The sequence below is a fragment of the Petromyzon marinus genome, chromosome 59, assembly GCF_048934315.1.
Source record: "Petromyzon marinus isolate PM22_M1 ecotype Great Lakes invasive population chromosome 59, UKy_Petmar_22M1.pri1.0, whole genome shotgun sequence".
Classification (NCBI taxonomy): Eukaryota; Metazoa; Chordata; class Hyperoartia; order Petromyzontiformes; family Petromyzontidae; genus Petromyzon; species Petromyzon marinus.
In genome coordinates, this window is record NC_133725.1 from 8181415 (window position 1) to 8205739 (window position 24325).

The following is a 24325-nucleotide window of genomic DNA, read 5'->3' on the forward strand; positions in this document are numbered from 1 at the left end:
TATCTCAGCTTTGAAACAGGGCCATTGCCCAAAACGTTGGCTGTCATATTTCTTTATTTATTTACCCTTTCAGGCCACACGCCGATATTCACACGGGACGTGTTGAGTTTCTACTCTCAGTTTGAAAACTCATTTTCCTTCGAACTGCTTGTTGTTGTGCTACGTACGGTGTGAAAGAAATTCAACATATGTACGTATTTTTTTTAATTGCACCACTGCTAACGCAGCAGAAGCAGGCACAACAACACCAAATATCCTGAAACGAGTGGCTGACACGGAGCGTAAACATCACCCCCGCCGTGTCCCGTTGCCGACATTAGCAAATACTCGCTCACAGCATTTGCCCAAACAGTCTGTGCAGGCTACAAGTGGGTGGGTGAGATGTTAACTACCTCGCCTGGTACACAGGAGGTCGTGGATTCAATACCAACGCTGACGCCTGCTGCTTATATTTGGACTTTGCGTTTTTCTTATTTTTCTCCGGGTCCTCTGTCTTTTCTTTTTCTCCTCCACATTTGGAGTCAACGTCACTACGCCTTTAGAGTATTCAGCTGCTGCTCTAAATTCCCACGTGATGCTGACGACGATGACGGTGATGAGCCGTCATCACTGGCATGTGGCCGCCAGGCCGCTTCGGATAAACGTGGGGTCCTTGCGTGGCTCAACAGAACGCAGTTGAGTGTAACAGTTGTCTCTGTCTGTGCGTGTGATGTGCATTCTCCTGCTAGGCGCTGCTGCCAAGTCACCACCGGCTGACCATGTGCCACCTCGCAGTGCGCTCCTCACACTGGATCCGGTAGCGCAGTCCTCCACTCCTCGTTCGCGAAATGGAATTGCATCGATTCATTCGTTTATTTATCCATTCGTCTGGCTAGGCTGTCTGGCTAGAGGGTCTGTCTAATGTCCCTGGATAGGGTGTCTGGATAGGTTGTCTGGATAGGGTGTCTGGCTAGAGGGTTTGTCTATGTCCCTGGATAGGGTGTCTGGATAGGGTGTCTGGCTAGAGGGTTTGTCTATGTCCCTGGATACGGTGTCTGGATAGGGTGTCTGGATAGGGTGTCTGGCTAGAGGGTTTGTCTATGTCCTTGAATAAGGTGTCTGGATAGGGTGTCTGGGTAGGGTGTCTGGATAGAGGGTCTGTCTATATCCTGGATAGGGTGTCTGGATAGAGGGTTTGTCTATGTCCTGGATAGGGTGTCTGGATAGGGTGTCTGGCTAGAGGGTCCGTCTATATCCCTGGCAAGGGTGTCTAGATAAGGCGTCTGGCTAGGTTGTCTTGCTAGACGGTCTTTTATGTCCCTCTCAAAGATTTCTAGATAGGGTGTGTGGCTATGTTGCCTGGCTAGGGGGTCTGTCCTTTTCCCTGGCAAGAGCGTCTGGCTAGAGGGTCTGTCTATATGCCTGGATAGGGCATCTGGCTAGGTTGTCTGGCGAGAGGGTATGTCTGTATGCCTGGATAGGGCATCTGGCTAGGTTGTCTGGCTAGAGGGTCTGTCTGTGTCCCTGGCAAGAGCGTCTGGCTAGGTGGGGGTGGGGGGGGGGAGGATGAGGGCGGCGATGAGAGCGGCTTTTAGGCAGCGCCTTCTGTTGCCGTGCAGAATTCCGCCCGCTTTACGAGCCGATCGATAACCTCCCAGACGCGGAGCCCGACAGCACCGGGGAATTGGCTCCCCTCCTGAGTTACGGCAGCGGCCACCGCCGCTACCGCTGCTGCTGCCACCACAGTGTAACGGGTTCGGTGGTGACGGGCTCAGTGGTAACGGGTTTGCAAGCACGTGATCAGGAGGAGGTTGCTGGGTTATTTCCCATCTCCTAGTGCGGCAGTTCAAACAACGGGGGGGGGAGGGGTAGGGGTAGTGGGGGGAGGGGGGAGATTCTTAAATCTTCCCTGCGACCACCTCCTCCTCCTCTGTCGACCTAGCAGTGTAAGATGTCCGGCCAGAGTTGAAGAGCAGGCCGAATACCCTCTAGAGAGGAGCTCTCTTGTGAAAGCCATTCCACCACGCAGAGGTTTGAGCGAGCAGTTGCATGGCTGCTCCCTTTTTCCTAAGCCAGTGATTTAAAACTGCACATTCCTATGGCCCGGCGGTCAGTCAATTCCAGCGACAACCGGAAAATTTTGCCTATTTTAGCGGCCCCCAAAAAGATGATGGGATGAGTCGACCACCACAACCTGGATGTGAACTTGCGACCATTCTGTTCGCGAACAACTCACTCTGTCGCCGAACCAGCCGGCCGGATTAACAGCGGTTGTCCTCATTGCCACGGGCCTCTACCATAGGGAACGTGGAATTGTCTCAGGGCTGCTAATGGAGATGAGATGTACGTACGTGCGTGCGCACGCTAGCAGCCCTTGGCCCCCCTGACAGTCTGCTGAGTCTGTGCAGGTGTAGGTGGAGGAGGGGCGGACTTTGTCTCTGTCTCTTTGCGTCGCCGTCGCTGTGGACGCAGAGTGGACCCCTGGGCCTGCCTGCAGGACAGCGTGCAGTCGGCACGGTCGGTCCTCGAGCATCACCGCAACCTCCTGAAGGTGCGGGTTGGGGGGGGGGGGGAGGGAGGGGTGGGGGAGGGGAGGGGAGGGGAGGGGAGTTCCTCTCCCGCGTTGTGTGCTCGTGCGCTTCGTCGCCGCGACGGGACAACGACGCTCCCACCCCAAGCGCCGCACGTTCACAACTTCTCCCTGCACGGTGTCCATGCCGCGGCCTAGCCCTAATCTTACATTATGAGTAGGAACCTCCGTATTAACCCCTTCTGTTCCACCCCCCCCCCCCCGTTCCGCCCCCCGCTGCCCCCCCGTTCCGCCCCCTCCCCCGCCCCTGTGCCTTCCCCCCACTCTGACACATCCGCACCGCCCGCCACCGCCACCAGCAAATGAGCGGCTGCATCTTCTGTGACGTGACGTCCCCCGTGGCGGCGGCATCAGCGCCGGCGGCGAGCGCGCGCCGGGGGCGCGGGGACGCGGCACCGCCGCAGGGCAGCGTGGGCCACCAGCCGGCGCCGCGCGGGCCCTCCGGCCCCGGCCTGCCGGCCGGGAAACCCACCCCGGGTACCGACCGCCACGTGGCCGCGGACGCGCCATTTGTTGCCGGCCCCGCTTGACGTTTCGGGCGCTAAAAACCAAAAACAAGGCGGGAGGCTCATCGGTTGAGACGGCTGCCACTGGGTTAAAACATGCGAAACGCAAGACGGATGCACCGATCCAGACACTCTCAACGCTCTCGTGGCCATCGCTGGACCTGTTCCGGCCATCCTTCCTCTTTTTACGTCCTTCCCCCTTACTCGTCAGGCCGCACCCCTTCCTGGTTAGACTCCACCCCTTCCTGGTCAGGCCCCACTCCTTCCTTATTTAGGCCCAACCCCTTCCTGATTAGGCCCCACAAATTCACGATTAGGCTCCACTCCTTCCTTATTAGGCTGCACCCCTTTCTGCTGAGGCTCCACCCCTTCCTGATTAGGCCCCACTCCTTCCTTATTAGGCCCAACCCCTTCCTGATTAGGCCCCACCCCTTCGTGATTAGGCCCCACCCATTCCTGGTTAGGCCCCCCACCCCTTCCTGCTCCAGAACCTTCCCTTTTTAGGCCCTGCCCTTTCTCTAGGCCCCACGTGTCTGGGTTTAAACCCCGGGGCCCTTCCACCACACACAGATATAGACAAACCCTCTAGCCAGACACTCTATCCAGACACCCTATCCAGGGACATAAGACAGACCCTCTAGCCAGACAGCCTAGCCAGATGAATGCGGTGTGTGTACCGCAGTGGTATGGGTGGGTTGGGTCAGGGGTGGGGGGGGGGGGTATGGGTTGGTCGTGGCAGTAGGGATAGTTTTCTCCTTCTTTTGTACGACTGCTGATGCAGATGACAGAGCGGTAACTAGAATTTCACATTCGGGTGATAAAGCCAGACAATCGCAATCTGGAGTAGCGGAGTTAATCGCCGTGATGTCTCCTCTGTGTTTGCCGATCAGGGCCATCACGTCGTTGTATGCTCGGGATAGTGGTAGGCTGGGGTCAGAGGGGGTAAGGGTTGTTGCGGCTTCAACACGACGGCCAGATTGACCTCTCACAGCGGCCTGACAACGACAGTGGCGGATTAGAATGCAACAGAAGGCAGGGTCGCGACGTGAAGAAACGAAGCGGCGTTAAATCTCACTTCCCGCCCCCTCCGCAGGGAAAATTCTCGACAATCTGGGAGGAAACCTCACGGTGATGTGCTGCTCGCGCCCGGACACGGACGCGTTCAGCTTTATCGGTGAGTCCCATTGCAGACGTCTCGTGCCACGGGCCAACCGCGGTCACACCGATCGCTCGCGGCCCAACCTGGGGCTCAGCCGGAGTGGAGGGGACGGCGATCGCCTCCATCTGTGGCTCCGAAAGCCAGTGGTGGAAATTCCACGTTCCCGTGAAGCTGCGGCAGAAGCTGGGTAGTCTCATTCAAGACCAAAAAAGAGGATTTCTCCACAACTCTGGCTGTCGCCTGATGATGATGCTGTATGTAGTTACCAGCAAAATGTCACGGTCCTTGTAAATGTTTTAGTGGGTTTACTCTCCAACACACCAGCGTGCTGTGCTAGTAATCAATTGGCACTTTCTGTTTACGTGAGAACCCTTGCTAATTGGCTGTCGGCTGGCGGCGGATTTAACGGCACGTTTATATTTAATGATCTAACTCACAAAACCTCTCTTATGGATATTGGTCAAAGAAAGCCTTTCTCCTACGTGTTAAACGGAGGGTAATCCTCAGCGACGATGATAATTTAGTACACTTGCTATTGGCGCTATCGCTCATTTGGAGCGAGGCTGTCGTCTGTTTGTCGCCGTTGCGAAGGAAGGCACCGCCATGTTTCACAGACACGGTCTGCAGTAGTTTCGCGGTTGGGTGGTTGGGGGCGACTATGACTGCCGCCGTGTGCGCATGTGCGCGTGTGTGCGTGCTTTTGTGTGCACGTGTGTGTGTGTGCGGGTGCGCATTTGTGCATGCGTGAGCGAGTGTGTGTGTGTGTGTGTGCGCGTGCTTTTGTGTGCATGTGTGCGTGCATGCATGTTTGCGCGTGTGTGCGCGCACGCGAAATCCCACTTGAGCGATTCGCGGTGCGGCTTTTCAGATTTGACGAAGGGTGTTGCCGTGACAATGGCACTCGCAGCGGCCCCACTCCCGCTTCACGCGAAAACTCTCTCACGTCCGCTGCAATGCAGCGTTAGCTGGGTGCGGCCCGCCGGAGTCGCAACTGCGAACCGCTGCCTAGGTCACGTCACCGGTTGCCCCACTGCGCTGCCGACGACCCCAGAGGCCCGAGTGTGACCCCCAGCCACGGCCAACGACGAGGGGGGATATCCCGAACGGGGTCGTTGGGCTGCGATGTGGACGAATGCCACCGACGCTCCTTCTCGTTTCAGACGAGAACGCCAACATGGGGAATGTGCTGCGTTACGAAGAGATCGGTGAGTGCGGGCTCATGTTTTTTTTTCTAACTTTTTCTCAGCTTTGACGGTAACGTTTCGATCAAAGCATTGCCTGGATGATTGGCGGAAAAAAAAGCAAACAAACAGCCCTTTGGGCCACGGCGATGGCGTCGAATAACGTCACGGGGGATCTTTGACGTCCACCACGAGCGAAGCAGGCGGCGCATCGCGGTCCTCACGTTTTAGTATTGACCGGGGCGGCCACCGGGTTTGGACGGTGAACTTCCGGGACGAGCTGCCACCCGGCCGCGTCACCGTGGCCTCCTGCCGGGCGAGCTTTCGACCCTTCACGTTGCATCGGAAGTGCACCTAGCCTGGCACCAAGCGCCGCGGTGATGTCACCGCCAACTTGGTGGCGAAGGGCGGTTGTTGTTGTGCGTGAGTGAGTGACCCGGTTCCTGTTGTCTTGGGCAGACATGAGAGTCATGCTGCTGTGTGGCAGTGACCTCCTGGAGTCCTTCTGCATTCCCAACCTCTGGAGCGAGAAGGATGTAAGTGAATGAAAGGATGAATGAATGGACAAGTGAATTGACGAACAAATGAATGGATGGGTTTGCGATGGCATGAGCAATTAGTGAATGCACAAATTGAACGGATGATTAGTTAAGTGAACAAGCGTTGAATGGACAATTGAATGAAAGCACACATGAATGAACTGACGAGTAAACCTGCACATGATGGGATCTGCTATGTTTGTCGCCCGCATCGCATGGCGCGCTTTTCCCGTGAACGTCACTCATTGGCTCGCACATTCCACTCGCCCGATCGCTCACCGACTCGCTCAGTCGCTCATCCATTCGCCCACCCACTCAACACACCGCAGGTCACAGCTCACTCGCTCACCGACTCATGCATTCAATCGCCCAATCGCTCACCAACCCACCCGCTCACCACACACCGCAGGTCGCCTCACTTCTCTCTCTGCTCCATCCCTCGCACCGCTCCACTCTGGAATTCCCTCCTCTCATCATCATCATCATCATCGTCGTCGCGGTCGCCTCTCATCACCATGACCGTGCATGGTGCTGTTCGGGTGCGGTGCTGGCTGGCCATCCACCTCAGTGTGCCCTGGCAGCCTTCATCACAGGAGCTCGCTCACAGCGCGTGCACCTAACAGTCTGCTAATAGCTACACGGGGGATCTTTATCTTTGCTGTGTGTGTCGCCCCCCCCCCCCACCCCAACCACTACCGTGAGCGCAGCTGAAGAGCATCCTGGGAGACTTTGGGTTGGTGTGCGTGCCGCGTGAAGGTCACGACCCCTCGCGCATCATCGCGCAGTCTCCGCTGCTCAGCAAGTACAGGGTGCGTGGAGAACCCCCGCCGACCCGGCAACGGCACCCCCACACTCCCACCCCACCCCACACACACACACACACAGGGACCCCCCCACGATCGCCAGGACAGCCACACGCACCCCCGGTTAGCCACGCAGGGCTCGCGGGGAAAATGACGTTCGCGAGCGGCACCCCCGAAGGCCGGCACGGCACGTGGTGTGGCCGGGACCACCCCCGTGCCTTGGGTACTCATTTAAGGTTGAGTCGACCTAAGGTGCGGCCCTTAATAAACTGTTCAGATATTCGTCGCCACACTTTGGCTGCGAGAGGGAATCCAACTCACGCACACGCACACATGTTCACACACGCATTCTCGCGTGCACACACGCACACATACGCACACATGCACACGCACACGTGTATTCACATGCACACACACACACGTGTACTCACACACACACGTGTACTCACACACACACGTGTACTCACACACGCACGCGCACGCACTCACGCGCGCACACACACGCGCACTCACGCACACATGCACGCACTTATGCGCACACACGCTTTTACACGCACACACCCGCACACACATTCGTGCACACGCACGCACTCGCACTCACGCACTCACGCACGCACGCGCATGCACGCACACACACTCGCGCACACGCACGCACGCGCACACGCACACACACTCGCGCACACGCACGTACTCACACACGCACACTCACGCACGCACTCGCACACACATACGCACACACGCACGCGCACGCACTCACGCACGCGCACGTACTCACGCACACACACGCACACACACTCGCACATACACTCGCACACACGCACGAGCGCACGCCACTGCTGGCGTCAGGGCCTCCACTGAATGGAGCTCGAGAGAGAGCCCCTCGAGAGTGGTGTTTGGCCTCCTCTGCTGGGTCTGCCCCGTGACCTCCAGCCAGCGGGAGTTCGACACTTCACGTGGCCTCAGGGTGCACATAGCCTGGCACAAGCGCCGTGGTGACGTCACCGCCACTTAGTGGCGAATGGCGGTTGTTGTTGTGTGTGAGAGTGTGTGAGAGTGTCTGTGTCAGAGTGTTTGAGTGTGTGTGAGTGTGTGTGTGTCTGTGTGAGAGCGTGTGAGAGTGTGTATGTGAGAATGTGTGTGAGTGTTTGAGAGTGTGTGTGAGTGTCTGAGAGTGTGTGTGAGTGTGTGTCTGTGTGTATGTGTCTGTGTGTGTGTGTGTCTGTGTGTATGTCTGTGTGTATGTGTCTGTGTGTATGTGTCTGTGTGTATGTCTGTGTGTATGTGTCTGTGTGTATGTGTATGTGTGTATGTGTCTGTGTGTGTGTGTCTGTGTGTGTGTGTCTGTGTGTGTGTGTCTGTGTGTATGTGTCTGTGTGTGTGTGTGCGTGTGTATGTGTCTGTGTGTATGTGTCTGTGTGAATGTGTCTGTGTGTGTGTGTCTGTGTGTGTGTCTGTGTGTACGTGTCTGTGTGTGTATCTGTGTGTATGTGTCTGTGTGTGTGTGTGTCTGTGTGTGTGTCTGTGTGTACGTGTCTGTGTGTGTATCTGTGTGTATGTGTCTGTGTGTGTGTGTGCGTGTGTGTGTGTCTGTGTGTATGTGTCTGTGCGTGTTCCACAGCACAGTGGTGTAGCGGTTAGCGCTACGCTGCGCTACGAACCCGGCGTCCCAAGTTCGATTCCCGCTCACGGCCAACATCAGTGACAATTATCTGAACCGGTCCTGGGCCTCCCCTAGGTCGACTCAGCCTCAAATGAGTACCTGGTGCGGTGTGTAGTAAACATCGCCACTGGGGAGACAAAGGCGGCCTGGCGTGGTGCTGGCCACCCACCCCCTCGTGTGCCGTGCCGGCCTTCATAGGTGCTCGCCAACAGCACTTGCCCCAACAGTCCATTTAAAGGCTATACGGGATATCTTTGCCTTTGTCTTTCTTCCACAGCACAATATCATCACTGTCACGACAGGCAAGAGCACAGCGACCTCTTCCATCAGCTCCACAGAGAGCAGGCAAGTGGCAGTGGACCTCGACGTCTGTCTGACTTACTGCAGATTTGCCTGACTTGACGTTCAACTGTACAGGCGACCGGGTGGCAATGAGCCGGCATCGTTAAACACCCTGGGTTCGAATCCGGGTTCCAGCCACTAACTGTGATTCAACCGGATTCTCAAGCGCAGTGAGTTGATGTTCTCAGCCTCGTCACTAAGGGCTCGCGTAGAGACCCGTAGACTCACGTAGAAACGCCACAGACTCACATAGAAACCCAAAGGATCACGTGGAGACCCATAAACGTACACGTAGACTGGGGCAGACTGAGTTGTGATTGGACCGGGTTCTCAAGTGCAGTAAGGTGGTGGCCTCAACCCGGTCACCGATAGCTGCACACCAACAACAGCAACAAAAAGCGCGTCACATTAAAACGTGGCTCTGCGCTTAATTTAGCTAATGACCACCTCTGAGAGTTAAATATAATATCGGTTTGACCGCAGTGCAACGACATATGCACCGCCCCTGGTGTAGGGATAAAAGGCGAGGAAAGTGATCTCAGAAGTAGTTCTGTGATATCAACTTCCACAGGCCATTCTCTAACATGGGGCCGATGCTCTGGCTTTCTGCCAGTGTCTCCGTCACGGCCATTATGAACCACCACAGCCACCCCCATGGCAGGAAGACTTCCATCCCTTCGACCTCTGACCGTCATCTTGCGTAAATCTTGTTCCAAATCGTTTCCCGACTTCGCTGTCAATTGGGGGGGGACGCTCATTAGTTTCCTGAAAATACCTTAAAATGTAGAGGATAGCAGAGCTTTGGGCAGCCGTCGACAGCGCCGGCTCCTCACTGCCTCGCTCCTCGTCCATGGATTCTCGGCGGTTGCGAGGGACGCAGTCAAACGCCGACAGCGGCGTTTGACTGCGTCCGGTGCAACGTCGCTCCCCGTCGCCACGAGGCAAAGGGCCCCGTCCGACCGCTCGCAGGGGAGCGTGCGGCCTTCCCCGCTTTGAGAGCGGCCCCCGGGGGGGGGGGGGGGGGAAGCAGATGCCGCAGGGCTACCGCCGAGGCGACGCCCGCTTCCCATGAGCCCCCTTCTACTCTGTGCCGTTGCCCCAAGGCTGGCGCTGGAGAGGGGCGACGCCGGCGTCTCTCAGCTCCTGAGCCAAGCGGTCATCGACTACATCCTCCAGAATCGCCTCTACACCGCGGAGGCCGCCGCCGGGACTGCCGTCACCGTCACCGCCGGCGGCGCCGGCACCGCCGCCGCTGCAACCATCGGAACCGCAACCGCCTAAAAAAAGCACCGCGCTGGCAACGCGGAGCCCGCCCCGGTCACGACGGTGGCTTCACTGCCGCTGGCGTCAGCCGACACCGGTTATTCTAAACCCAGCGCGGAGTGGGGAACAGAAGCTTAGACAAGTTAGGAAAGGGAAAAATCACACGGACGCGTGGATTCTGTGACACCGCCGCAGCACGCGTCCGGTCGTCCTGTGAAGCGTTGAATTGGCGTAAGGAACGGCGAAGGGGTGGGGAAAGCAGCGGTCGAGGCATGTTGAGAGTCGTGCTTTGCTCTCCGTCTCCAAGTCCTCGAGCAATAACCCCCTCGGATCAATGTGTCCGGTTTTCTCCGGGAGGGGGGCCGGGGGTGGGGGGGGGGGGTGTCGAGTCCCGAGTAGCAATGCAACTTCACATTAAAGATTAGTTCGGATCAGATCATCTCGACAGGAGTAATTGTGGCCCCCACCTCCCACCCCCCACCCTCCCCCCCCCCCATCCCCACACCGTTATAGACGGACACGCGGACACACGGACGGGACAGAGCTGACGCATAAACACTTTCACATCCCTAAGCGCGATGAGAGTAACGGGATGGTACGTGAGACGGAAGTCGTGATGACATTTAAACCTACCTAATTTTTTTTATTTGAAGCTTTCGTGACTGCAGGAATCCATACCCGTTGTCTCTTTCGGTAAAGTCACGTAGGTAGAAAAAAATGATAGGTAACGGCATTTCGATCGCAACACAAGCAACCGCCTTCAGGTGAAAAAGAGGGGGGAATCTGCTGAGGCAGGTTGTTGATAAAGGTTTAGAGATGGGCGGGACAGCTAATGTTAATGTAGGAGCGAGCTTACATTTACACTTACGAGCAGATTTCCAGGCCCTAGCCGAGTTCGGCCCTCACCGAGCTTACATGTATTTATCTCTCCTACCCGTACTCGCCTGCTCGCTCCTATTATTATTATTTTTTTCTACCTACGTGACTTTACCGAAAGAACCAAAGAGTATACGTACCTAATTGCCCGTGAAACTCGCAACAAAATTTGCTTTGAGCGATGATGTCCTTAATGTAACGAGGCCTAACCACAGCGAGACTATACACAGGGTGGCGCTAAAGTCAGACCACGTAGGGTTAATGTCATATATGTTATTATAATTTGTATTTATTCGTTAAGTGAATGTATTATCTATTATGATTATTAATATCTGTTTCTATTCTCCCTGTGGGGGACACCTCAAATCCGTCGTTTACAAAACTCGGCCAAGAACCCGGCATGGATCGAGACTAAGCAACAATGGCCAAAGCAACAATGGACGAATGTTCATTGCCTGCTATCGTTTAACGACAAAAAAAGCAAACGTCCTAATTTAATTTTCAAAGGTGAATTCCCCGCGTTTGTGAACTTTCCATGGGAGTCCATTTGGACGTTTGTTCAACTTAATTAAATAACCCGTTTGTGCATTTGTTCAAATGAATATCATGACCCAGCGTGTGTGTCCTGACGTTCGGGCCACCCTGCAGATCAATCCCTTGCTTGAGGGCGAATCAAAAGGCGATAGCAACGCTCACGTGAAGACCGCCGTTTGTGAATGATTTTTTTCACAGTTACGGTGTTTAAATGATTTTTGTCGCAAACTATTTCCAAACGTACAATGTTTTGCCACACCGGCTGCCAGTGTAAGAACCATCACGTGTCTTGATGTTCCACACGGTGTAAGAACCATCACGTGTCTTGGTGTTCCACTCTGTGTAAGAACCACCACGTGTCTTGGTGTTCCACTCGGTGTAAGAACCATCACGTGTCTTGGTGTTCCACACGGTGTAAGAACCATCACGTGTCTTGGACTTCCACTCTGTGTAAGAACCATCACGTGTCTTTGTGTTCCACTTGGTGTAAGAACAATCACGTGTCTTGGTGTTCCACACGGTGTAAGAACCATCACGTGTCTTGGTGTTCCACTCGGTGTAAGAACCATCGCGTGTCTTGGTGTTCCACACGGTGTAAGAACCATCACGTGTCTTGGTGTTCCACTCGGTGTAAGAACCATCACGTGTCTTGGTGTTCCACACGGTGTAAGAACCATCACGTGTCTTGGTGTTCCACTCGGTTTAAGAACCATCACGTGTCTTGGTGTTCCACACGGTGTAAGAACCACCACGTGTCTTGGTGTTCCACACAGTGTAAGAACCATCACGTGTCTTGGTGTTCCACTCGGTGTAAGAACCATCACGTGTCTTGGTGTTCTACACGGTGTAAGAACCATCACGTGTCTTGGTGTTCCACTTGGTGTTAGAACCATCACGTGTCTTGGTGTTCCACTCGGTGTAAGAACCATCACGTGTCTTGGTGTTCCACTCTGTGTAAGAACCACCACGTGTCTTGGTGTTTCACTCGGTGTTAGAACCATCACGTGTCTTGATGTTCCACACGGTGTAAGAACCATCACGTGTCTTGGTGTTCCACTCAGTGTAAGAACCATCACGTGTCTTGGTGTTCCACTCGGTGTAAGAACCATCACGTGTCTTGATGTTCCACTCGGTGTAAGAACCATCACGTGTCTTGGTGTTCCACTCTGTGTAAGAACCATCACGTGTCTTGGTGTTCCACACGGTGTAAGAACCATCACGTGTCTTGGTGTTCCACTCTGTGTAAGAACCACCACGTGTCTTGGTGTTACACTCGGTGTAAGAACCATCACGTGTCTTGATGTTCCACACGGTGTAAGAACCATCACGTGTCTTGGTGTTCCACTCAGTGTAAGAACCATCACGTGTCTTGGTGTTCCACTCGGTGTAAGAACCATCACGTGTCTTGATGTTCCACTCGGTGTAAGAACCATCACGTGTCTTGGTGTTCCACTCTGTGTAAGAACCATCACGTGTCTTGGTGTTCCACACGGTGTAAGAACCATCACGTGTCTTGGTGTTCCACTCGGTGTAAGAACCATCACGTGTCTTGGTGTTCCACTCGGTGTAAGAACCATCACGTGTCTTGGTGTTCCACTCGGTGTAAGAACCATCACGTGTCTTGGTGTTCCACACGGTGTAAGAACCATCACGTGTCTTGGTGTTCCACTCGGTTTAAGAACCACCACGTGTCTTGGTGTTCCACAAACGGCCTGTTCCCTGACTATGGATGTCCTCGTCAGACACTGTATAATCACAATAATTAATAATCACTGTGTAGTTTTAGATGCAGCACAGCATAGCAGGGTCGTTGTTCTTGCAAATTGCCTCCCTCACAATGGCCGAGGAGCCGCAGACGAGGAGCGGAAGGGCAGCAGCAGCAGCCACGAGGTGGTGATGAGCCAGCGCTACCAATCAATTGTCCAACCTCTGCAGTCCTCTATACATTAAGATGTTATCCGACGATTCGTTTTTTGTTTTTTTTTCTTTCTTAATATGCCCGGGCAATCGTTACTGCAATCTCGGGATGCGTTGCCGTTCATTTCATTTCTTTGGGAGTTATTTCGGCACGCCTGACAACATCGAGTCGACGTATCAAGTCTGATTTGGTCCGACAAACGACCGCTTCTGATTGATCTTGAGAGAAATGAGACGCGCGTCACCGGAAGTGACGTCACAGAAGGTACGTTGCCGTGCCCGCTGCCATTTTCCGTCGCTTTTTGTGAGCGCGAAGGCGCGGTTGAATCGGAAACGAGCACGCTAATGCCCCGGAAAAAGAAAAAAAAACTACACCACAATCCTCCTTAAACATATGAATGCAATCCCAAACTCATCCCGGCTCTGTGCAATGATAAAACATCGCTTCGACTACCACTGCTTTTCTTTTTGACCGCGTGCATTGCCAACACGACCAGCTGGTGGTGGCTCTGCTGCTGCTGCTGCTGCTGCACGTGGCTGCGGCCTGCAGTGATCCGGCACTATGTGTGTGCGTGTAGGATGGCGGCGGCAGCAGCAGCAGCAGCAGCAATCCTCACGAGCTCGATGGCAACGTGGAGGCCCTGCTGCTTACTGCTGCCGCTGCCGCTGGCCACAACGAGATGGCTTCAGCAGACAGACAGAGAGAGAGAGAGAAGGATTCGTGTCGTGTCGCCGTTCCCTCCTCCTCCGCCGTTGAAGGAGCGCAGACTGCCACGGTTGGTTCACCGGTGCGGTCCGTAGCATTGGGTTGCATGGCCACGACTCGAACTTGCTGGGGCTCGCGCCTGCACAGCTACATTCACGAAGGAGATTGGTGCTGGTGATGTTCTGACGACGCGGCTGATGGTTACCCCAGTGGCTTCGAGGGGGAGGAGGAGGAGGAATGCCCAAGACAGAAGTGTGTGATGTCTGGGTGTCGAATGAGGTCTTGATTAGCAGTGGATTGATCATGGCTGCTGCTGCTGCTGCTGATGAAGATGGCGACGATGAAGCCGTGCTGCAGAGCAGAAGGCATCCCGTGTTCACCATATCTCGTAGGCCTGCTTTGAGCTCGTAAATCAAATCACCAATAAACATACACACACACATATTGTATAGCAGTTTTTGGAAACTTTAAAGTGATTCACATTCGTAAGTGCACGCCCCTCCCCCCCACCTCAAACTCGTTATCCAGTAGTGGCACAACCCGAGTGTACGTTACACAGTGGAGCATACCATGTTATGCAGGGCAAGGGGGGGGGGGGTAAATTGTAAAGAGCGATTTGCCGGGATACACTTTAGCTGTTGTACCACCCGCGTCGGTTCTAACCCTAAACGACGTCCAACGTTTCTCTCAGCAGGCGGGGGAGCTTCTTCAGGAATTAATTTCAGTCGAATTCACTCGAAATCGGTTGCTAAATTCCAAAGATTCTTTCCCACTGCCGCAGATGCTGCAGATTCTCACCGCTGTGGGTTGGCGTAGCGTTGTCGGAGGCTTCCGCAGGAACCGAAAGAGAAGAATGTCCCCAGCACGAAACGTCGGACATCGTGCCGAACAAGCACGCGCGGCACGATGCGGAGACGCCTTGGAGGGGCGCGTCAGCGGTGATTTTAAATCGGGATCTTGGCGTCACAACAAAAGACAAAGATCCCCCGGGTAGCCTTCAACAGACCGTTGGGGGCAAGTGCTGTCAGCGGGCACCTATGAAGGCCGTTGGGAAATCGAACTCGGGTCACCGGGTTTGAAGTGAAGAGCGCTAACAGCTGCGCCACCGCTCCCTATACGCGTGTGTACACACGGATCAGCAAACTGTCCCCGTTACAACAGGAGGCCGGGTAGCCCAGAAGGTCAGAGGTGCTGAGCCGGTAATACTGAGACCCTGGGTTCAACTGCAGGTTGCAGCCGCTGTCTCAGCGAGATCATGGTCTCAGGCCAGTCGCCTATAGATTGGCACAGAGACCCATTGACTAGCAACGAGACCCACTGACACAGAGACCCATTGACTCCCGAAGATACCCACTGACTCATATAGAGACCCAGACTCGCATAGAGACCCATTGACTCCCAAAGAGATCCACTGACTCATATAGAGACCCAGACTCGCATAGAGACCCATTGACTCCCAAAGAGATCCACTGACTCATATAGAGACCCAGACTCACATAGAGACCCGTGTACTCCCGCAGAGACCCACTGACTCACATAGAGACCCAGACTCACATATATGCCTATAGACTCACATAGATACCTAGTCTCATATAGATACCCACTGACTCCCACAAAGACACAAAGACTCGCATCGACTGAGTTGTGATTAAACCAGGTTCTCAAGTGCAGTGAGTTCATGGTCTCAGCCTGGTCATCAATGAATAACATAGGGACCCATAGACTCACATAGAGACCCGCTGACTCAAGTAGACTCACAAACTCACAGAGACCCAGACTCACATAAAGACCCATAGACTCACATAGAGTGCCATAGACTCACACAGAGCCTCATAGACTCACACAGAGACCCATAGACTCACATAGAGACCCGCTGACTCAAGTAGACTCGCAAACTCACAGAGACCCAGACTCACATAAAGACCCATAGGCTCACATAGATTGCCATAGACTCACACAGAGACTCATGGACTCACACAGAGACCCATAGACTCACATAGAGACCCGCTGACTCAAGTAGACTCACAAACTCACAGAGACCCAGACTCACATAAGACCCATAGACTCACATAGAGACCCCATGACTCACACAGAGACGCATAGACTCACATGGAGACCCATAGACTCTCATAGAGACCCGTTGGCTCACATAGAGACCCATAGACTAAGCTTTGATTAACACACGCACAAAACCCACCACATTAAATGTGTCTCTGTACTTAGTTTGGCTGAGATCCAGCTCTTGAGAATTAAATATTTTGGTTTGACTTTCATGCGATGAAGGTAAATCTCATATGTCAGAGCATTTGGGTGGGAGAGTGCTATCCTTTTCTGTGTGTGGACCAGAGTGTCACTTGAATAAGAAGGGTTCTCAGAGGTAGCTCTATGATATCCACTTCCGCTGGCCCTCCTTCAACACGAAGTGCAGCACTGCTGCGCGAGAGCTTTCCAGACGGATTCTCTGCCTCGTGGCGACGGCGCTGATGGCAGAATCGGGATGACGCTGGGGTGGGGTGGGGGGAAGCGACGATTAATCAATTTTTAAAGAGCCTCCCCCTGTCTCTCTATACTTGTCTTATGCAACAAATTAACTTAAAGGAAATTAGTAATATTACATATGCAAGTTCGAATGATTAGTATTGTTGTTGTTACTGTCGCAAGCGCTATTGTGAATCTATTTTGCGTGCTGAGTTTGCGTCTTCCGGCAGAAATGTCACTCCCCCAACCCCCTGCCGACCCGCGTGCAGCGTTTTGTGTTCAACCGAAACGAAGGGACACGAATAAAGCTCACCGCACGACGTGGCAACGCAGAGTGGTCGCGTGTACGACGGTCAATGGCTAGGCACCACCAACCCCTAAAGTCCAATACCTAAACCCCACCCTAACCTCGAATCCTGAAGCAGCAGCAGCAACAGTAGTAGTAGTAGCAGCAGCAACAGTAGTAGCAGCAGCAGTAGTAGCAGTAGCAACAGTAGTAGTAGCAACAACAGTAGTAATAGCAGCAACAGTAGTAGCAGCAGCAACAGTAGTAATAGCAGCAACAGTAGTAGCAGCAGCAGCAACAGTAGTAGTAGCAGCAACAACTTTAGTAGTAGCAGCAGCAGCAACAATAGTAGTAGCAGCGACAGTAGTAGTAGGAGCAGCAACAGTAGTAGTAGCAGCAACAGTAGTAGAAGCAGCAGCAGCAACAGTAGTAGTAGCAGTAACAGTAGTAATAGCAGCAGCAACAGTAGTAGTAGTAACAGCAACAGTAGTAGTAGTAGCAGCAGCAACAGTAGTAATAGCAGCAACAGTAGTAGTAGGAGCAGCAGCAACAGTAGTAGCAGCAGCAGCAACAGTAGTAGTAGCAGCAGCAGCAACAGTAGTAGCAGCAACAGTTTTAGTAGTAGCAGCAATAGTAGTAATATCAGCAACAGTAGTAGTAGCAGCAACAGCAGTAGCAGCAGCAGCAACAGTAGTAGCAGCAGCAACAGTAGTAGCAGCAGCAGCAACAGTAGTAGCAGCAACAGTAGTAGTAGCAGCAGCAGCAACATTAGTAATAGCAGCAGCAACAGTAGTAGTAGCAGCAGCAACATTAGTAAGAGCAGCAGCAACAGTAGTAATAGCAGCAACAGCAGTAGTAGCAGCAGTAACAGTAGTAGTAGCATCAGCAATAGCAACAGTAGTAGCAGCAGCAGCAACAGTAGTAGCAGCAGCAACAGTAGTAACTGCAGCAGCAACAGTAGTAGCAGCAACAATAGTAGTAGCAGCAGCAGCAACATTAGTAATAGCAGCAGCAACAGTAGTAGTAGCAGCAGCAACATTAGTAAGAGCAGCAGCAACAGTAGTAATAGCAGCTACAGCAGTAGTAGCAGCAGTAACAGTAGTAGTAGCATCAGCAATAGCAACAGTAGTAGCAGCAGCAGCAACAGTAGTAATAGCAGCAACAGTAGTAGCAGCAACAGTAGTAGTAGCAGCAGCAACAGTAGTAATAGCAGCAACAGTAGTAATAGCAGCAGCAACAGTAGTAATAGTAGCAGCAACAGTAGTAGTAGCAGCAGCAGCAGCAACAGTAGTAGCAGCAACAGTAGTAGTAGCAGCAGCATCACTAGTAGCAGCAGCAACAGGAGTAGCAGCAGCAACAGTAGTAGTAGCAGCAACAAGAGTAGGAGCAGCAACAGTAGTAATAGCAGCAACAGTAGAAGCAGCAGCAGCAAAAGTAGTAGCAGCAGCAATAGTAGTAATAGCAGCAACAGTAGTATTAGCAGCAACAGTAGTAGCAGCAACAGTAGTAGCAGCAACAGCAACAGTAGTAATAGCAGCAACAGTAGTAGTAGCAGCAGCAACATTAGTAATAGCAGCAACAGTAGTAGTAGTAGTAGCAGCAGTAACAATAGTAATAGCAGCAACAGTAGTAGTAGCAGCAGCAACAGTAGTAGCAGCAGCAGCAACAGTAGTAGTAGCAGCAGCAACAGTAGTAGCAGCAACAGTAGTAGCAGCAACAGTAGTAGCAGCAACAGTAGTAGCAGCAGCAACAGTAGCAGCAACAACAGTAGTAGTTGCAGCAGCAACAGTAGCAGCAGCAACAGTAGTAATAGCAGCAGCAGTAGTATTAGCAGCAGAAACAGTAATAGCAGCAGCAACAGTAGTAGTAGCAGCAGCAACAGTAGTAGCAGCAACAGTAGTAGCAGCAACAGTAGTAGCAGCAACAGTAGTAGCAGCAGCAACAGTAGCAGCAACAACAGTAGTAGTTGCAGCAGCAACAGTAGCAGCAGCAACAGTAGTAATAGCAGCAGCAGTAGTATTAGCAGCAGAAACAGTAATAGCAGCAGCAACAGTAGTAGTAGCAGCAGCAACAGTAGTAGCAGCAACAGTAGTAGTAGCAGGAGCAGTAGTATTAGCAGCAGGAACAGTAGTAGCAGCAGCAACAGTAGTAGTAGCAGCAGCAACAGTAGTAGTAGCAGCATCAAAAGTAGTAATAGCAGCAGCAACAGTAGTAGCAGCAACAGTAGTAGTAGCAGCAACAGTAGTAGCAGCAGCAGTAGTAGCAGCAGCAGCAACAGTAGTAATAGCAGCAACAGTAGTAGTAGCAGCAGCAACAGTAGTAGCAGCAGCAAAATTAGTAGTAGCAGCAGCAGCAACAGTAGTAATAGCAGCAACAGTAGTAGTAGCAGCAGCAGCAGCAACAGTATTATCAGCAGCAGCAGTAGTAGTAGCAACGACAGTGGTAGTAGCAGCGACAGTAGTAGTTGCAGCAGCAGTAGTAGCAGCAACAGTAGTAGTAGCAGCATCAGCAGTAGTAGCAGCAACAGTAGTAGTAGCAGCAGCAGCAACAGTAGAAGTAGCAGCAACAGTAGTAGCAGCAGCAGCAGTAGTATCAGCAACAGTAGTAGTAGCAGCAACAGTAGTAGTAGCAGCAGCAACAGTAGTAATAGCAGCAGTAGCAACAGTAGAATTAGCAGCAACAACTTTAGTAGTAGCAGCAGCAACAATAGTAGTAGCAGCGACAGTAGTAGTAGCAGCAGCAACAGAAGTAGTAGCAGCAACAGTAGTAGAAGCAGCAGCAGCAACAGTAGTAGTAGCAGCATCAACTTTAGTAGTAGTAGCAGCAGCAACAGTAGTAGTAGCAGCAACAGTAGCAGCAGCAACAGTAGTAATAGCAGCAGCAGCAACAGTAGTAGTAGCAGCAACAACTTTAGTAGTAGCAGCAGCAACAATAGTAGTAGCAGCGACAGTAGTAGTAGCAGCAGCAACAGAAGTAGTAGCAGCAACAGTAGTAGAAGCAGCAGCAGCAACAGTAGTAGTAGCAGTAACAGTAGTAATAGCAGCAGCAACAGTAGTAGTAGTAACAGCAACAGTAGTAGTAGTAGCAGCAGCAACAGTAGTAATAGCAGCAACAGTAGTAGTAGGAGCAGCAGCAACAGTAGTAGCAGCAGCAGCAACAGTAGTAGTAGCAGCAGCAGCAACAGTAGTAGCAGCAACAGTTTTAGTAGTAGCAGCAATAGTAGTAATATCAGCAACAGTAGTAGTAGCAGCAACAGCAGTAGCAGCAGCAGCAACAGTAGTAGCAGCAGCAACAGTAGTAGCAGCAGCAGCAACAGTAGTAGCAGCAACAGTAGTAGTAGCAGCAGCAGCAACATTAGTAATAGCAGCAGCAACAGTAGTAGTAGCAGCAGCAACATTAGTAAGAGCAGCAGCAACAGTAGTAATAGCAGCAACAGCAGTAGTAGCAGCAGTAACAGTAGTAGTAGCATCAGCAATAGCAACAGTAGTAGCAGCAGCAGCAACAGTAGTAGCAGCAGCAACAGTAGTAACTGCAGCAGCAACAGTAGTAGCAGCAACAATAGTAGTAGCAGCAGCAGCAACATTAGTAATAGCAGCAGCAACAGTAGTAGTAGCAGCAGCAACATTAGTAAGAGCAGCAGCAACAGTAGTAATAGCAGCTACAGCAGTAGTAGCAGCAGTAACAGTAGTAGTAGCATCAGCAATAGCAACAGTAGTAGCAGCAGCAGCAACAGTAGTAATAGCAGCAACAGTAGTAGCAGCAACAGTAGTAGTAGCAGCAGCAGCAACAGTAGTAATAGCAGCAACAGTAGTAATAGCAGCAGCAACAGTAGTAATAGTAGCAGCAACAGTAGTAGTAGCAGCAGCAGCAGCAACAGTAGTAGCAGCAACAGTAGTAGTAGCAGCAGCATCACTAGTAGCAGCAGCAACAGGAGTAGCAGCAGCAACAGTAGTAGTAGCAGCAACAAGAGTAGGAGCAGCAACAGTAGTAATAGCAGCAACAGTAGAAGCAGCAGCAGCAAAAGTAGTAGCAGCAGCAATAGTAGTAATAGCAGCAACAGTAGTATTAGCAGCAACAGTAGTAGCAGCAACAGTAGTAGCAGCAACAGCAACAGTAGTAATAGCAGCAACAGTAGTAGTAGCAGCAGCAACATTAGTAATAGCAGCAACAGTAGTAGTAGTAGTAGCAGCAGTAACAATAGTAATAGCAGCAACAGTAGTAGTAGCAGCAGCAACAGTAGTAGCAGCAGCAGCAACAGTAGTAGTAGCAGCAGCAACAGTAGTAGCAGCAACAGTAGCAGCAACAGTAGTTGCAGCAGCAACAGTAGTAGTAGCAGCAACAGTAGTAGTAGCAGCAGCAACAGTAGCAGCAGCAACAGTAGTAGCAGCAACAGTAGTAGCAGCAACAGTAGTAGCAGCAGCAACAGTAGCAGCAACAACAGTAGTAGTTGCAGCAGCAACAGTAGCAGCAGCAACAGTAGTAATAGCAGCAGCAGTAGTATTAGCAGCAGAAACAGTAATAGCAGCAGCAACAGTAGTAGTAGCAGCAGCAACAGTAGTAGCAGCAACAGTAGTAGTAGCAGCAGCAGTAGTATTAGCAGCAGGAACAGTAGTAGCAGCAGCAACAGTAGTAGTAGCAGCAGCAACAGTAGTAGTAGCAGCATCAAAAGTAGTAATAGCAGCAGCAACAGTAGTAGCAGCAACAGTAGTAGTAGCAGCAACAGTAGTAGCAGCAGCAGTAGTAGCAGCAGCAGCAACAGTAGTAATAGCAGCAACAGTAGTTGTAGCAGCAGCAACAGTAGTAGCAGCAGCAAAATTAGTAGTAGCAGCAGCAGCAACAGTAGTAATAGCAGCAACAGTAGTAGTAGCAGCAGCAGCAACAGTATTATCAGCAGCAGCAGTAGTAGTAGCAACGACAGTGGTAGTAGCAGCGACAGTAGTAGTTGCAGCAGCAGTAGTAGCAGCAACAGTAGTAGTAGCAGCATCAGCAGTAGTAGCAGCAACAGTAGTAGTAGCAGCAGCAGCAACAGTAGAAGTAGCAGCAACAGTAGTAGCAGCAGCAGCAGTAGTATCAGCAACAGTAGTAGTAGCAGCAACAGTAGTAGTAGCAGCAGCAACAGTAGTAATAGCAGCAGTAGCAACAGTAGAATTAGCAGCAACAACTTTAGTAGTAGCAGCAGCAACAATAGTAGTAGCAGCGACAGTAGTAGTAGCAGCAGAAACAGAAGTAGTAGCAGCAACAGTAGTAGAAGCAGCAGCAGCAACAGTAGTAGTAGCAGCAGCAACAGTAGTAATAGCAGCAGCAACAGTAGTAGTAGCAGCAACAACTTTAGTAGTAGCAGCAGCAAAAATAGTAGTAGCAGCGACAGTAGTAGAAGCAGCAGCAGCAACAGTAGTAGTAGCAGCATCAACTTTAGAAGTAGTAGCAGCAGCAACAGTAGTAGTAGCAGCAACAACAGTAGTAGTTGCAGCAGCAACAGTAGCAGCAGCAACAGTAGTAATAGCAGCAGCAGTAGTATTAGCAGCAGAAACAGTAATAGCAGCAGCAACAGTAGTAGTACCAGCAGCAACAGTAGTAGCAGCAACAGTAGTAGCAGCAGCAGTATTATTAGCAGCAGAAACAGTAATAGCAGCAGCAACAGTAGTAGCAGCATCAAAAGTAGTAATAACAGCAGCAACAATAGCAGCAGCAACAGTAGTAGCAGCAGCAGTAGTAGTAGCAGCGACAGTAGTAGCAACATCAAAAGTAGTAGTAGCAGCAGCAGTAGTAGTAGCAGCGACAGTAGGCGTAGCAGCAGCAACAGTAGTAGCAGCAGCAGTAGTAGCAGCAGCAACAGTAGTAATAGCAGCAACAGTAGTAGTAGCAGCAGCAACAGTAGTAGCAGCAAAATTAGTAGTAGCAGCAGCAGCAACAGTAGTAATAGCAGCAACAGTAGTAGTAGCAGCAGCAGAAACAGTATTATCAGCAGCAGCAGTAGTAGTAGCAACGACAGTGGTAGTAGCAGCAACAGTAGTAGTAGCAGCAACAGTAGTAGCAGCAACAGTAGTAATAGCAGCAGCAGCAGTAGTAGCAGCAACAGTAGTAGTAGCAGCAGCAACAGTAGTAGCAGCAACAGTAGTAGTAGCAGCAGCAGCAACAGTAGAAGTAGCATCAACAGTAGTAGTAGCAGCAGCAGCAGTAGTAGCAGCAACAGTAGTAGTAGCAGCAGCAGCAACAGTAGAAGTAGCAGCAACAGTAGTAGCAGCAGCAGCAGCAGTAGTAGCAGCAACAGTAGTAGTAGCAGCAACAGTAGTAGTAGCAGCAGCAACAGTAGTAATAGCAGCAGCAGCAACAGTAGAATTAGCAGCAACAACTTTAGTAGTAGCAGGCGCAACAATAGTAGTAGCAGCGACAGTAGTAGTAGCAGTAGCAACAGAAGTAGTAGCAGCAACAGTAGTAGAAGCAGCAGCAGCAACAGTAGTAGTAGCAGCATCAACTTTAGTAGTAGTAGCAGCAGCAACAGTAGTAGTAGCAGCAACAGTAGTAGTAGCAGCAGCAACAGTAGTATTAGCAGCAGCAGCAACAGTAGTAGTAGCAGCAACAACTTTAATAGTAGCAGCAGCAACAATAGTAGTAGCAGCGACAGTAGTAGTAGCAGCAGAAACAGAAGTAGTAGCAGCAACAGTAGTAGAAGCAGCAGCAGCAACAGTAGTAGTAGCAGCATCAACTTTAATAGTAGTAGCAGCAGCAACAGTAGTAGTAGCAGCAACAGTAGTAATAGCAGTAGCAACAGTAGTAGTAGCAGCAGCAGCAACAGTAGTAGTAGCAGCAGCAACAGTAGTAATAGCAGCAGCAGCAACAGTAGAATTAGCAGCAACAACTTTAGTAGTAGCAGCAGCAACAATAGTAGTAGCAGCGACAGTAGTAGTAGAAGCAGCAACAGAAGTAGTAGCAGCAACAGTAGTAGAAGCAGCAGCAGCAACAGTAGTAGTAGCAGCATCAACTTTAGTAGTAGTAGCAGCATCAACAGTAGTAGTAGCAGCAACAGTAGTAGTAGCAGCAGCAACAGTAATAATAGCAGCAGCAGCAACAGTAGTAGTAGCAGCAACAACTTTAGTAGTAGCAGCAGCAACAATAGTAGTAGCAGCGACAGTAGTAGAAGCAGCAGCAACAGTAGTAGTAGCAGCATCAACTTTAGTAGTAGTAGCAGCAGCAGCAACAGTAGTAGTAGCAGCAACAGTAGTAGTAGCAGCAGCAACAGTAGTATTAGAAGCAGCAGCAACAGTAGTAGTAGCAGCAGCAACAGTAGTAATAGCAGAAGCAGTAGTAGTAGCAGCAGCAGTAGTAGCAGCAACAACTTTAGTAGTAGCAGCAGCAACAATAGTAGTAGCAGCGACAGTAGTAGTAGCAGCAGCAACAGAAGTAGTAGCAGCAACAGTACTAGAAGCAGCAGCAGCAACAGTAGTAGTAGCAGCATCAACTTTAGTAGTAGCAGCAGCAACAGTAGTAGCAGCAGCAACAGTAGGA

General features: G+C 51.6%; 1 protein-coding gene across 2 annotated transcripts in view; it reads left to right on the forward strand.

The window, feature by feature from the left end:
- Window positions 1-16861, forward strand: part of LOC116955438 (nicotinamide/nicotinic acid mononucleotide adenylyltransferase 2-like) — a 39295-nt gene extending 22434 nt beyond the window's left edge. For both annotated transcript variants that reach the window (XM_032976516.2, XM_076053068.1), the window contains exons 3-11: window positions 729-796; window positions 2452-2530; window positions 2869-3046; window positions 4169-4249; window positions 5395-5439; window positions 5875-5951; window positions 6662-6763; window positions 8695-8762; window positions 9863-16861. In XM_032976516.2, the coding sequence (XP_032832407.2) occupies window positions 729-796; window positions 2452-2530; window positions 2869-3046; window positions 4169-4249; window positions 5395-5439; window positions 5875-5951; window positions 6662-6763; window positions 8695-8762; window positions 9863-10040 (876 nt within the window). In that variant the 3' untranslated portion in view covers window positions 10041-16861. The remainder of the gene's footprint in view (window positions 1-728; window positions 797-2451; window positions 2531-2868; window positions 3047-4168; window positions 4250-5394; window positions 5440-5874; window positions 5952-6661; window positions 6764-8694; window positions 8763-9862) is intronic.
- The last annotated feature ends 7464 nt before the right edge of the window (window positions 16862-24325 follow it).